The sequence below is a fragment of the Hyperolius riggenbachi genome, chromosome 11 (genome assembly GCF_040937935.1).
Source record: "Hyperolius riggenbachi isolate aHypRig1 chromosome 11, aHypRig1.pri, whole genome shotgun sequence".
NCBI classification, from domain to species: Eukaryota; Metazoa; Chordata; class Amphibia; order Anura; family Hyperoliidae; genus Hyperolius; species Hyperolius riggenbachi.
In genome coordinates, this window is record NC_090656.1 from 3,764,969 (window position 1) to 3,779,347 (window position 14,379).

The 14,379-nt window shown below is 48.6% G+C and overlaps 1 protein-coding gene across 6 annotated transcripts in view; it reads left to right on the top strand.

Annotated features, from left to right (window-relative positions):
- Positions 1-14,379, top strand: part of KIFC3 (kinesin family member C3) — a 123,886-nt gene that overhangs the window by 66,746 nt on the left and 42,761 nt on the right. For all 6 annotated transcript variants that reach the window (XM_068261148.1, XM_068261153.1, XM_068261149.1 and 3 more), the window contains 3 exons: positions 2,578-2,622; positions 11,117-11,224; positions 13,293-13,514. In XM_068261148.1, the coding sequence (XP_068117249.1) occupies positions 2,578-2,622; positions 11,117-11,224; positions 13,293-13,514 (375 nt within the window). The remainder of the gene's footprint in view (positions 1-2,577; positions 2,623-11,116; positions 11,225-13,292; positions 13,515-14,379) is intronic.

The following is a 14,379-nucleotide window of genomic DNA, read 5'->3' on the forward strand; positions in this document are numbered from 1 at the left end:
TGCAAGAGCATTGGCAGATCGATGGCCTATAGCTTTTGTAGTTCAATCGATTTTCAATAGATTCCCTGCTGGAATCTATTGGAAATTGATGTGCAGTGTATGGTAGGAATCGCTTCTTCTGAATCGATTATCTTCAGATATGAATCAATGGTTTTGGAACATTGGGTGGAAATCTATGAGTGTATGGCCAGTTTAAAAAGCTACACGCCAGTGCCAGCTATGTTTGAATTGTGTTTATTAAATATCTTGCCCAAATCTACCCGCACCAAAATCCACATCAGTCAGTAGGGATGTCACTGAGGTGCAAATACATTTGAGATGATTGAGAATTATGTCAATTATTATGAAAACCTATTGTAAAAAGGACTAATCAAATTTTACAGTGAAAGCACGTGATTTGTCCATTTCCACGCTGCATAGATTTGCAGTAATGTTTGCATAATTCGACACCCTTTTAGAATTATTTGCATATTTCAAGTAAAGTAGAAAGTTGGGCGCTAGTCTGGTTTAGGGGACACAGCAGGACCAGTTCACCAATCACAGTACGGTCTTACAGCACAAAGCGTTGTGATTGGCTGAATACTGTGGGCGGAGTTTACTACAACCTGTACTGAAACCTGGCAGTTGGAGAGGGCGCTGTCCACCCAATCCCATTAGCGGATTTCCTTATGAGCTTTCCTGCTGGGTCCCCCAAAGACTAGCAGCGAACGTTGTCACCGAACTACAACATTCATGTACTAAACGTCTTTTAGGCGTCGGTGGCCCAGGAATATGAGGACACAGAAACGCCTATAGACGTCCGCTGTAGGCCAAAGTGGTTTTGTACGTTAGACATCCATGGCGTATGGATACGAAAACACAGAACCCCTTTAGATGTCTGCAGCAGTCTAAGGCTGGGTGCACACCTAACATAGCGTGAAGGGCTGCGTTTTATGTCACGTTTTATGTTAATATGTGCATCTTTACTGCGTTTTTGGTGCGTTAGCATTCTTTTTTTTACTGCAAAAGCGTTTTTAAACGCTTTGCGTGCGTAATGCGTTTTGCGGTTTGCATATACAAAACGCATATGCGTTTTTCATGCGTTTTTCTTTTGCTTTTTATGCAAATTGCTAGGAAGACAACAGGAAGTGGAAATGCATCATAAAACAATATTTTTTTTTTCGAAAAACGCATGAAAAACGCATACCATTGCATTCCCATTGACTTTCATTATGTGCGGTTTTGATGCATTTATGAACATTATGCAACAAAACCAGCGTTTTTAAAAACTCACGCATGCAAAACACATATACGTTTTTTTATATGCGTTTTTTTCCTGCGGCCAATAGACTTCCATTAGGGGCAAAATCACATCGTTTTCCACAGCGCCAGCGTTTCTGCTATGTGTGCTCCCAGCCTAAGGGTTAAAAGTAGGTAATTGCAAGTCGTTACTTTCACCGTGTGTCCAAAGAAAACAAGACAATAATGCATTGCTCCAGGGGAGTGGGCGGAGCCATGCACATTATTCTTTGATGGCCAAGTATACATCCAGATGTCTCCGTATTATGAGCAGGCCTGTATGCCTAGCCTGGGGGCGAGAGGGATAGTTTGATGGCGTTTCCCACCGTCCTGAAGTGATAAATGATGGGCCTGAGTTCAGAACGCGTGCTGCAGGTGACAGCCGGAGGCTGCCTTGTTGTGTGAAGTGTGGCCTGTAATCTTACTGTCGGTGTGCTGCCTTGTTGTGTGTGAAGTCAGGAGACAAGACAAATAACATTTATATCATGCTTTTGTCCTGACTCGAAGCACCAGAGCTGCAGCCACTAGGGGGCGCTCTCTATAGGCAGTAGCAGTGTTAGGGAGACTTGCCTAAGGTCCCCTACTGAATAGGTGCAGCTTACTGAACAGACAGAGCTGAGATTCAAACCCTGGTCTCCTGCGTCAGAGGCAGAGCCCTTAAAGGGGCACTACAGAGAAAAACTGTAAAATTTAAAATATGTGCAAACCCATACAAATAAGAAGTACGTTTTTTCCAGAGTAAAATGAGCCATACATTTTCTCCTATGTTGCTGTCACTTACAGTAGGTAGTAGAAATCTGACAGAAGCGACAGGTTTTGGACTAGTCCATCTCTTTATAGGGGTTTCTCAGGGATAAATGTATTTTCAAAAGCACTTAGTGAATGACAGTTGCTCTGTCCAACTGCCAAAAAAATTGTAGGGAGCAGGGAAGCTGGCCAGCATCATTGTTTAAATCCTTTTTTAGGAATATCTTTATAAAGAATAAAAGCCTTGCTGAGAATCCCCTATGAAGAGATGGACTAGTCCAAAACCTGTCACTTCTGTCAGATTTCTACTACCTATTGTAAGTGACAGGAACATAGGAAAAAAGTAATTTATGGCTCATTTTACACTGGAAAAAATGTACTTCTTTGTATATGTTTGCACATATTTTAAATTTTACAGTTTTTTGCTGTAGTGCCCCTTTAACCATTACTCCATGTAATCTTCCTGTCGTTGTGCGGCCTTGCTGTGTGTGAAGTGCGGCTGTAATCTTCCTGTCGGTGTTTATGACTGCTCTGTCATTTGCTGTTTTCCAGATGCAGAGGCAGGCAGATGAGATGTCCAGTCTGCAGTCTCAGGTGGTAAGTCTGTCTCCTGATCATCGCTAATACATCATCTCAAACCAAATCCAATCCAATCAAAAAGAGCTTTATGGGCATGACCAAGATTCATACAGGCATTGGCAAAGCAAAGGGAACAGTATGGGATAGGGGTACAATGGATAAGCAGTCTGTGGGCATCTTTAGGTTTACAGTCTATGCTCCAGTCAATCTGCGGCATGCAGTGATGTGGTGTGCAGCGATTGTCACTGTGGATCCCTCCTCTCAGTCTGTGGCATGCTGTGATGTAGTGTGCAATGATTGCCACTGTGGATTCCTCCTCTCAGTCTGTGGCATGCTGTGACATAGTGTGCAGTGATTGTCACTGTGGATTCCTCCTCTCAGTCTGTGGCATGCTGTGATGTAGTGTGCAATGATTGCCACTGAGGATTCCTCCTCTCAGTCTGTGGCATGCTGTGACATAGTGTGCAGCAATTGTCACTGTGGATCCCTCCTCTCAGTCTGTGGCATGCTGTGATGTAGTGTGCAATGATTGCCACTGTGGATTCCTCCTCTCAGTCTGTGGCATGCTGTGACATAGTGTGCAGTGATTGTCACTGTGGATTCCTCCTCTCAGTCTGTGGCATGCTGTGATGTAGTGTGCAATGATTGCCACTGAGGATTCCTCCTCTCAGTCTGTGGCATGCTGTGACATAGTGGGTAGCGATTGTCACTGTGGATTCCTCCTCTCAGTCTGTGGCATGCTGTGACATAGTGGGTAGCGATTGTCACTGTGGATTCCTCCTCTCAGTCTGTGGCATGCTGTGATGTATTGTGCAGTGATTGTCACTGTGGATTCCTCCTCTCAGTCTGTGGCATGCTGCGACATAGTGTGCAGTGATTGTCACTATGGATTCCTCCTCTCAGTCTGTGGCATGCTGTGACATAGTGTGCAGTGATTGTCACTGGGGATTGCTCCTCTCAGTCTGTGACATGCTGTGACATAGTGTGCAGTGATTGTCACTGAGGATTCCTCCTCTCAGTCTGTGGCATGCTGTGATGTATTGTGCAGTGATTGTCACTGTGGATTCCTCCTCTCAGTCTGTGGCATGCTGCGACATAGTGTGCAGTGATTGTCACTATGGATTCCTCCTCTCAGTCTGTGGCATGCTGTGACATAGTGTGCAGTGATTGTTACTGGGGATTGCTCCTCTCAGTCTGTGACATGCTGTGACATAGTGTGCAGTGATTGTCACTGAGGATTCCTCCTCTCAGTCTGTGGCATGCTGTGACATAGTGTGCAGTGATTGTCACTGTGGATTCCTCCTCTCAGTCTGTGGCATGCTGTGACATAGTGGGTAGCGATTGTCACTGTGGATTCCTCCTCTCAGTCTGTGGCATGCTGTGACATAGTGGGTAGCGATTGTCACTGTGGATTCCTCCTCTCAGTCTGTGGCATGCTGTGACATAGTGGGTAGCGATTGTCACTGTGGATTCCTCCTCTCAGTCTGTGGCATGCTGTGACATAGTGTGCAGCGATTGTCACTCTGGACTCCTCCTCTCAGTCTGAGGCATGGTGTGACTTACTGTGCAGCAATTGTCACTGTGGGTTCCTCCTCTCAGTCTGTGGCATGAGGTGACATAGTGTGCAGCGATTGTCACTGTGGATTCCTCCTCTGTCTGTGGCATGCTGTGACATAGTGTGCAGCGATTGTCACTGTGGATCCCTCCTCTCAGTCTGTGGAAAGCTGTGACATAGTGTGCAGTGATTGTCACTGGGGATTCCTCCTCTCAGTCTGTGGAAAGCTGTGACGTAGTGTGCAGCGATTGTCACTGTGGATTCCTCCTATGTCTGTGGCATGATGTGACATAGTGTGCAGCGATTGTCACTGGGGATTCCTCCTCCCAATAGAATTTTGAGTTTTCTCTCATCCTCTTATTATTCATCACACACATTACAGTCACCCCGAGAGCTTGCTGATCTTTTGGCGTCACACCCTGAATAAGCATGCAGACAGGACACCTGATCTGCATACTAATTCAAGTTCAGGGATTCAAATTTCTGTGCTGACACAGCTGAGAGATCAAATTACACTTGTGATGACTTGAAGATGAGGTAGTATTAGACAGGCTCTTCTCTGTAAAACACACAGGGTGCATTTCTCTTGGTTTTCCTTGTGTTCTGTGTAAGAGTTAATTATTCCTTTGCTTTTTGAATCTGTTTAGCTCCGTGCAAAGTTACGGTTCAGTTTCTGCTAATTCCAGTCACTGTAGAAGGAAGTAGGTGAATTTAAATCACATCTTCGGTCGCATGCATTGTATCCCGATACTAGCGAATAACAGTGATCTCCCCGGGGGGGCGAGATAAGGGAATGCAGGGGCGGTGCTTCTCTGTGCAACTCTGCTTACAGCATAAGAGGAGGAGGCGATCCGATGACAGCCGGGTGCTTCCCAAAACTAGCTGGGTGGAGCATCCAGCTAAAAGACCCTGGAGAGAACACTGGAATAAGTAGCATTGGCTAGGTACCCCCACTCCCCCAATCCTCTCATTACAGGTTCCATTTGATTGGACACCCCCCAGTCAGTACAGGTTCCCTTTGATGCCCCCCCCCCCCCCCTGCAGTTAGTAAAAGACAAAAAGACAAACACTTATATAGCGCTTTTCTCCTGGTGGACTCAAAGCGCCAGAGCTGCAGCCACTAGGACGCGCTCTATAGGCAGTAGCGGTGTTAGGGAGACTTGCCTAAGGTCTCCTGCTGAATAGGTACTGAACAGGCAGAGCCGAGATTCGAACCCTGGTCGCCCATGTCAGAGGCAGAGCCCTTAACCATTACACTATCCAGCCACTCTGGTTAAGGGCTCTGCCTCTGACATGGGCGACCAGGGTTCAAATCTCGGCTCTGCCTGTTCAGTAAGCCAGCACCTATTCAGCAGGAGACCTTAGGCAAGTCTCCCTAGCACTGCTACTGCCTATAGAGCGCGTTCTCTTTGATGGGACACCACCCAGTCAGTACAGGTTCCCTTTGATGCCCCCCCTGCAGTCAGTACAGGTTCTCTTCGATGGGACACGCTGCAGTCAGTACAGGTTCCCTTTGATGGGACACCCCCAGTCAGTACAGGTTCTCTTTGATGGGACACGCTGCAGTCAGTACAGGTTCTCTTTGATGCCACCCCCCAGTCAGTACAGGTTCTCTTTGATGGGACAACCCGCAGTCAGTACAGGTTCCCTTTGATTGGGACATCCCACAGTCAGTACAGGTTCCCTTTGATGCCCCCCTGCAGTCAGTACAGGTTCTCTTTGATGGGACACCCCGCAGCCAGTACAGGTTCTCTTTGATGGGACGCCCCCAGTCGCTCAGCACAGGGTGGGGATCCTCCGCCGTAGGCTCCAGTATAGAAGGACTCTCCCATCTCCTCCCGTCAGTGAATTGTGGGTAAATGGTGATAATTGTCGGCGTTCAGCGGCATCGCGCTCTAATTAGCTTCTCCCGGCCTCTTTACAACTTTATAAAATGATGAAAAGGCTTCTGGGATGTTTTATGATCGCCGCGCTCCTCTCTTTACTGATAATTTACTGCAGTGACTCCGGGCCCCGTCTAACCAGCGCTTTCCTTCCGCTGGAGATCATCAGTCATCAGCGCCGGAGGAAAGATCGCTGCGAGCTCCACCAATTCGCTTTTATACATCTGAAGGTGTCCATACACTTACCCATTTCTTTTTCATCAATTTCTGGCCAATTCGATCATTTGATGGAATCTACTTGAAATCGATGCATCAAACCATTTTCAGGCAAAATCGATTGATCACACATGATGGAAAATTTTGGTTCGCTAGCGGCATTCGATTTAACAACCCAAGAAGCTATACTCACCTGTCCACGACGCAGTTCCGGTCTCTGCTCTCCTCTCCCCGCTGGTTGCTTCTTCCTCTCTTCTCTTAAGTTTCGAGTCTCTTGGCGCCAGAATGACATCACTAGAGGCAAAAGACTAGAGGCCTCTAGTGGTCACGTAAGGCATGTGCCACAGCGCCCCTAATGGTTTACCTCTGTAACTACGTCACACAAGCTCCCGGGACTAGGAAGTGAAGGAGCAGACGGGGAGAGGAGAGGGAGACTGGGACAGTGTGGTGGACAGTAGAGATGTAAATATTTCCGAGTTCATGCAAATATATGTAAATTTGTATGTAAATATATGCAGTTTGAAAATGAACCAATCAGTTTAAACCTGGGTGGGACTTGATTGGTCCATTTTCAAGCTGCATATATTTGCATAAAAATTTACATAAATCTGCATGAACTCGGAAATATTTGCATTTTACATCTCATTGATCAGCCCTATTGGATAGGTGAGAAACACAGCATGGCCTGGAAGGGGGAGAGGGGCGAGTGCTGCTGTAATAACAGCGCAGGAGATTCGGGTGCAGCCGGCGCCACCATAGACCGTAATAGGAATTACAGCTATAGAGGCGCTCAGTGAGTAACTTCGGCGCCGTCAAAAGACGGAGCACAAATCACTGCAAAAACACTGTCATTTGTCCGCCAGCAATAGCCGGAAGCCAAATTACATCTTTCCCCACCATCCACGTGGACCTGAAGGGGGAATAGTAATTTGTGCCGTCAGGACTTGTGCAGCAGCAGGGTAAGCCGTATATCAGCTGTATCCTGCGCCCAAATCCCCCGCGGCTTAATTATAGGTACGTTGGGGGGGTGAAGAGGGGACTGGGAGACACAGATTTTCAAACGATTTCATGCTGAAATTGGAGAGGGAACGATCTGTTGGCCATATCGACAGTGTATGACCACCTTTGGGACCTCCTTTTACACTGTGTAAGGGCTGGTTCAGACGGACGTCTGTGTGGGGTCGCGTTTGGGGGCGTTGCGGCGGCTGCACGGTCAGGCTTTCAGTAGCCTTCGTGTCGCGTTCCGATGTGGTCGCCTTTTTTCTTCCCCCTAGAGGGACATTAGCCGTCGCGGTTGGCCGCCCCCTGGAAGCTACATGTCGCTTCCAGGGGCTGCCCGAACGCTAGCGAAAATCGGGACCCGAACGCCACGATCGTGTAAATGCGCGCAAAAGCTCGGCGTAAACAATACCATTCACTTGAATGGGAGCGTTTACCGCGACGTTCCGAACGCTTGCGGTAAACACTCCGCAAGCATCCGTCTGAACCAGCCCTAAGATGAGTTGCAAATAAATCGCAATGCAACGGAGCAGAAAAGTCCCAACTGCGCAGTAGCATTGCAGTGCAACCATACAGTACAATGAAAGTATATCTCACTTCCGCTGTAAACGTGTGTTGCCATGTAAACGCACTACATGCCTTGCACTAGTCTATGACCGTAAGCATTATTATTTTTATAAAGTCTGCCTGAAACCTTTTGATTCCCCACATGTTGATTTGTAACGTTCAAGTGATTTCAAGGACCAAATCTATCAGAAATGCAATGAGCACAGCGGAGAATGCTGATCGGTTGTTGGCGCACTGGTGGTGTCGGACTTGTTCTGCATTGAGCAGTTACTCAGTGGTGGGAGGTGGACGTCTGTTAGTACGAGAGGAGTTTATACTTTACAAAAGGCATAGAAGAACGTATGGAAGGTTCGGGACCTATTGACACATCTCCTCAGTTTCAAGCCTTTGGGCCATCTTGTTAGAGAAATTGGTGGAATGAGGTATTGAAGTGATGAATAAAGCATGACGTGGTCTTCTTGCCAGTTTCACAGCTTTGTGGCATATGAGGTTGAGGTATCCATAGATGTGATTTAATGCCTACATGTTGAATGTGGGTTGGGCGGCCGTTGAGGTCTGCAGAGTCTGATATAACCCCTGGGTGGGTCAGAGTGATTTAGCTAGTACCAGGATCAGAGCGCACACATAGCCCTTACATGTGATCAGCACTTCTGTGCGTTGCTAATCTCCAAGGATAGAAGTCACATGGTGACCTTGTGTTGGGCCAGATCCTGGAGATCAGTGGTGGTGCTCTGGACTGAGGAGTAGAAAAGAATGCAGAATGTTGATTGCTATTCGATCAAACTGGAGTCCTTTGTGTGGTGTGAGTTGTATCCATTTGAAGTCTTGAGATGCCGTTGCTTGCTGCTAGTCTATCAGATAACAGAGTTTGCCTCTTTGCAGCTGTGTTTGCCTCTGTGCAGCTGTATTTACCTCTGTGCTGCTGTGTTTGCCTCTGTCCAGCTGTTTTTTTCTGTGCAGCTGTGCTTGCCTCGGGGCAGCTGTTTGCCTCTGTGCAGCTGTGCTTGCCTCTGTGCAGCTGTTTGCCTCTGTGCAGCTGCGTTTGCCTCTGTGCAGCTGTGCTTGCCTCTGTGCAGCTGCGTTTGCCTCTTTGCAGCTGTGCTTGCCTCTGTGCAGCTGTTTGCTTCTGTGCAGCTGTTTGCTTCTGTGCAGCTGTTTGCTTCTGTGCAGCTGTTTGCTTCTGTGCAGCTGTTTGCTTCTGTGCAGCTGTGTTTGCCTCTGTGCAGCTGCGTTTGCCTCTGTGCAGCTGCGTTTGCCTCTGTGCAGCTGCGTTTGCCTCTGTGCAGCTGTGCTTGCCTCTGTACAGGTGTGCTTGCCTCTGTGCAGCTGCGCTTGCCTCTGCGCAGCTGCGTTTGCCTCTGTGCAGCTGTGCTTGCCTCTGTACAGGTGTGCTTGCCTCTGTGCAGCTGTGTTTGCCTCTGTGCAGCTGCGCTTGCCTCTGTGCAGCTGTGTTTGCCTCTGCGCAGCTGCGTTTGCCTCTGTGCAGCTGCGCTTGCCTCTGTGCAGCTGTTTTTTTCTGCGCAGCTGTGCTTGCCTCTGCGCAGCTGTGCTTGCGTCTGGGCAGCTGTGCTTGCCTTTTTGCAGCTGTGCTTGCCTCTGTGCAGCTGTTTGCCTCTGTGCAGCTGCGTTTGCCTCTGTGCAGCTGCGTTTGCCTCTGTGCAGCTGCGTTTGCCTCTGTGCAGCTGTGCTTGCCTCTGTGCAGCTGTTTGCTTCTGTGCAGCTGTTTGCTTCTGTGCAGCTGTTTGCTTCTGTGCAGCTGTTTGCTTCTGTGCAGCTTTTTGCTTCTGTGCAGCTTTTTGCCTCTGTGCAGCTGTGTTTGCCTCTGTGCAGCTGCGTTTGCCTCTGTGCAGCTGCGTTTGCCTCTGTGCAGCTGCGTTTGCCTCTGTGCAGCTGCGTTTGCCTCTGTGCAGCTGCGTTTGCCTCTGTGCAGCTGTGCTTGCCTCTGTACAGGTGTGCTTGCCTCTGTACAGGTGTGCTTGCCTCTGTGCAGCTGCGCTTGCCTCTGCGCAGCTGCGTTTGCCTCTGTGCAGCTGTGTTTGCCTCTGTGCAGCTGCGCTTGCCTCTGCGCAGCTGCGTTTGCCTCTGTGCAGCTGTGTTTGCCTCTGTGCAGCTGTGTTTGCCTCTGTGCAGCTGTGCTTGCCTCTGTACAGGTGTGCTTGCCTCTGTGCAGCTGTGTTTGCCTCTGTGCAGCTGCGCTTGCCTCTGCGCAGCTGCGTTTGCCTCTGTGCAGCTGTGTTTGCCTCTGTGCAGCTGCGCTTGCCTCTGTGCAGCTGTGTTTGCCTCTGCGCAGCTGCGTTTGCCTCTGTGCAGCTGTGTTTGCCTCTGTGCAGCTGTGTTTGCCTCTGTACAGGTGTGCTTGCCTCTGTGCAGCTGTGTTTGCCTCTTTGCAGCTGCGCTTGCCTCTGTGCAGCTGTGTTTGCCTCTGTGCAGCTGCGCTTGCCTCTGTGCAGCTGTTTGCCTCTGTGCAGCTGTGTTTGCCTCTTTGCAGCTGCGCTTGCCTCTGTGCAGCTGTGTTTGCCTCTGTGCAGCTGCGCTTGCCTCTGTGCAGCTGTTTGCCTCTGTGCAGCTGTGTTTGCCTCTGCGCAGCTGTGTTTGCCTCTGCGCAGCTGCGCTTGCCTCTGCGCAGCTGCGCTTGCCTCTGTACAGGTGTGCTTGCCTCTGTGCAGCTGTGTTTGCCTCTGTGCAGCTGCGCTTGCCTCTGCGCAGCTGTGTTTGCCTCTGTGCAGCTGTGTTTGCCTCTGTGCAGCTGTGCTGGCCTCTGTGCAGCTGTGTTTGCCTCTGTGCAGCTGTGCTGGCCTCTGTGCAGCTGTGCTGGCCTCTGTGCAGCTGTGTTTGCCTCTGTGCAGCTGTGTTTGCCTCTGTGCAGCTGTGTTTGCCTCTGTGCAGCTGTACTTGCCTCTGGGCAGCTGTGCTTGCCTCTGTGCAGCTGTGTTTGCCTCTGTGCAGCTGTACTTGCCTCTGTGCAGCTGTACTTGCCTCTGTGCAGCTGTACTTGCCTCTGTGCAGCTGTACTTGCCTCTGTGCAGCTGTACTTGCCTCTGTGCAGCTGTACTTGCCTCTGTGCAGCTGTACTTGCCTCTGTGCAGCTGTACTTGCCTCTGTGCAGCTGTTTTCCCTTGTGCACTGTGCATCCTTAGTGTCTTCCTATACTGTGCTATTCATGCTCTCGTTTTAATAAAACATTTTGACCAACCCCCTGAGAAGACCCCACCCCCCTGTAACCCCTAAATGTCCTGTAGTGATCACTCTGCCCCAGGTGGCGCTGTAACCTTTTATCTCTGACCTCTCTCAGGGTGGGACAGATCTGGAGAAGCACCGGGACCTTCTGGTGTCAGAGAACACCCGTCTTCGCCAGGAGCTGCAGTCACTGAGAAGTCGTTTAGATTGTCACAATACTCAGGTAAGATGCCGTTAGGTCTGTAGCAGATCCCTCTCAAGTCTCTGGTTATTGCAGTTTGCCATCCGATCTGCGTCAGAACCCGTCCATGAGACATCCTTATTCTCAATCTCAAAACCTAACGCCAGAGGTGCGGAGGGCTGGAAGGCCGAAAAAGTCACATGGGTCATAAAAAATACTTGTGTGAAAAATGATTGGCTGGTAGTGATTGATGCAGAAACTTTGTCCACGTAATCTCAATAGATATCATCAGAAATCTGATCCATAATCGATTGATTGAATCGCTTGATGTAGAGCAGTGCTATGTGACCATATGCAAAGCGCCCAACTGTCCCCTTCCTCATTTGTCCCTCTTTCAGGACTGATATACAGATCAATGTAAATATATGTACGGTATTATCACAAATATTTGTTAAATTTAACTACATGTAAACACATACAGATAAGAAGTGTGGTTCTCACAGAGTAAAATGGGCTATAAATGACTTTTCTCCTATATTACTGTCACTTACATAAGTTTGTAAAAATCTGACAGGTTTTGGACTACTCCATCTCCTCATGGGGGATTCTCTATGGGTGATTTTCAGTATTTGCTTTATTCTTTACAAACTCACTCCCTGGAAAGGATGTCTACAGAGGTTGGGGGGAGGGGGCTTGGGGGGATTGGAGGACAAATTTGTCAGATTTATACTACCTCCTGGAAGTGACAGCGACATTGGAAAAAGTAACGTATAGTGCATTTCACTCTAGGAAAAATGTACATTTTATACATATGCATACAAATTGATTTTAAAGGTTACAGTTTTTCACGATGATGGTCCTTTAACTCATGAAATTAAATTCCTGTCCTTTAACCTCCTTGGCGGTTATCCTGAGTCAGGCTCTGGGTGGAAAAAAACAAGCGAAGAGTGGTAACCCCGAGCGTAACTCGTGTTAGCCATCGGGAGGTTAATGTACAGCATAGCGCGCAGCCGGTGTTTTCACTCGCCTCCCTGGGATCCAGACACCGGCAGCCATTCTCCTTCCTGTCCTCCGAGGCTCTGCATCCCTCGGGTGAAAGCGCCGTTTGTCGTCAATCTCACTACAGGGTTACAGCGCCACCCGGAGGACGGAGGAAGAATTGCAGCGCTGGATCCCAGCTAGGTGAGTAAGTGCTGGGCTGCTGCAGATCTCTCTGTGGTGCAATTTTTTTTTTTTTTTTTTCTTCCAGGTTTTAGTTTGCAAAAGCCTGTAAAAAAAATGCACCACTTTTAGGACCTAAAATCCAGAAAGAATCAGACCACCAGGGGGTTACATTGATACATTTCTCATTTTCAATGTTAAGGGGAAAGTAATGATGATGCGATAAGTGACTTTTTGCTTTGCAATTTTTTGTGCTGTGCATGATTAGGGGTGTGGTGGGGGCGTGGTTAGAGGTGGGCGGGGCATGTGTTAAAGGTGTCCCTGTTTAGTGATTCAAAAAGTTAGGAGGAATGGCCAGTATAAAGCCTTGTACACACATTGGATAAAAGTCATTCAAAACGTCCATCAGATGACAGATATCGTCGTATCGGACAACAATCGGTATAAAATGTAGGCAAACGATCTTAAAGGACAACAACGAACGACCGATATCTCGCATTCTGCCCGATCCAACCAGCGGATCAATTCAGAGGACTGTTGGGCAGATATCATGCAGTCGGCTGGTGTGTACAATGTTGTTCAGACCACATTGTTCCAGAGCATGCGCCCATGTCATGTCGCATACGGGATTCGATTGGCATAATCCTTGCAATATCACTGTGTGTGGACAGGGATGTTTAACCACTTGCCGACCGCACACTCATACCGTGCGGCGGCAAAGTGGTAGCTGGAGGACCAGCGACGCAGATCTGCGTCGCCAGGTGCCTCCCTAATTAGGAAAGGCCGCTCGCGCGACCGGCCGATTCCTGTTAGATCACGGAGCGGGTCTCCGTGAATAGCCTGCCAGGCTAGGCCTGTGGTCACCAGGTGTCTGTACTCTGAAGTTAGAGGCCGAGGGCAGAACTGTGGGTGGGATCTGTCTTGCTGATTTGTGATTGTACCATTACAGGAAGTGACAGAGATGAAGGAGCGGCTGCAGAGGATGGAGCAGGAGGAGGGGGAGCGGAAGACTCTGATCTCCACCCTGCAGAGGGAGGTCCAGCAGAAGGCGGAGCGTTTGGCGGAGGTGGAGCTTCGTGTGAGGGACTCTGTACGTGAGCGGGTGGAGGAGGAGGAGAGACTAAATCGCAGATTACGGGAGTACCAGCTGTCGCAGCAGCCGCAGATACAGGTGCGATGGGCCTGCCTCTCTATCTATCTACAGGGTGGGCCATTTGTATGGATACACCTTAAAGAGGAACTGAAGTAAAAGGTATACGGAGGCTGCCATATTTATTTCCTTTTAATCAATACCAGTTGCCTGACAGCCCTGCTTGTCTATTTCTCTGCAGTAGTGTCTGAATAACACCAGAAATAAGCATGCAGCTAGTCTTGTCAGATCTGACTTTAAAGTCTGAAACACCTGATCTGCTGCATGCTTGTTCAGGGGCTATGGCTAATAGTATTCGAGGCAGGGAATCAGCAGGGCTGCCAGGCAACTGGTATTGATTAAAAGGAAATAAATATGGCAGCCTCCATATACCTCTTACTTCAGTTTCCCTTTAATAAAATGGGAATGGCTGGTGATATTAACTTCCTGTTTGTGGCACATTAGTATATGGGAGGGGGGGAAACTTTTCAAGATGGGTGGTGACCATGGCGGCCATTTTGAAGTCGGCCATTTTGAATCCAACTTTTGTTTTTTCAATAGGAAGAGGGTCATGTGACACATCAAACTTATTACGAATTTCACAAGAAAAACAATGGTGTGCTTGGTTTTAACGTAACTTTATACTTTCACGAGTTATTTACAAGTTTCTGACCATTTATAAAATGTGTTCAATGTGCTGCCCATTGTGTTGGATTGTCAATGCAACCCTCTTCTCCCACTCTTCACACACTGATAGCAACACTGCAGGAGAAATGCTAGCACAGGCTTCCAGTATCCGTACCCTCTTCTCCCACTCCTCACACACTGATAGCAACACTGCAGGAGAAATGCCAGCACAGGCTTCCAGTATCCGTACCCTCTTCTCCCACTCTTCACACACTGATAG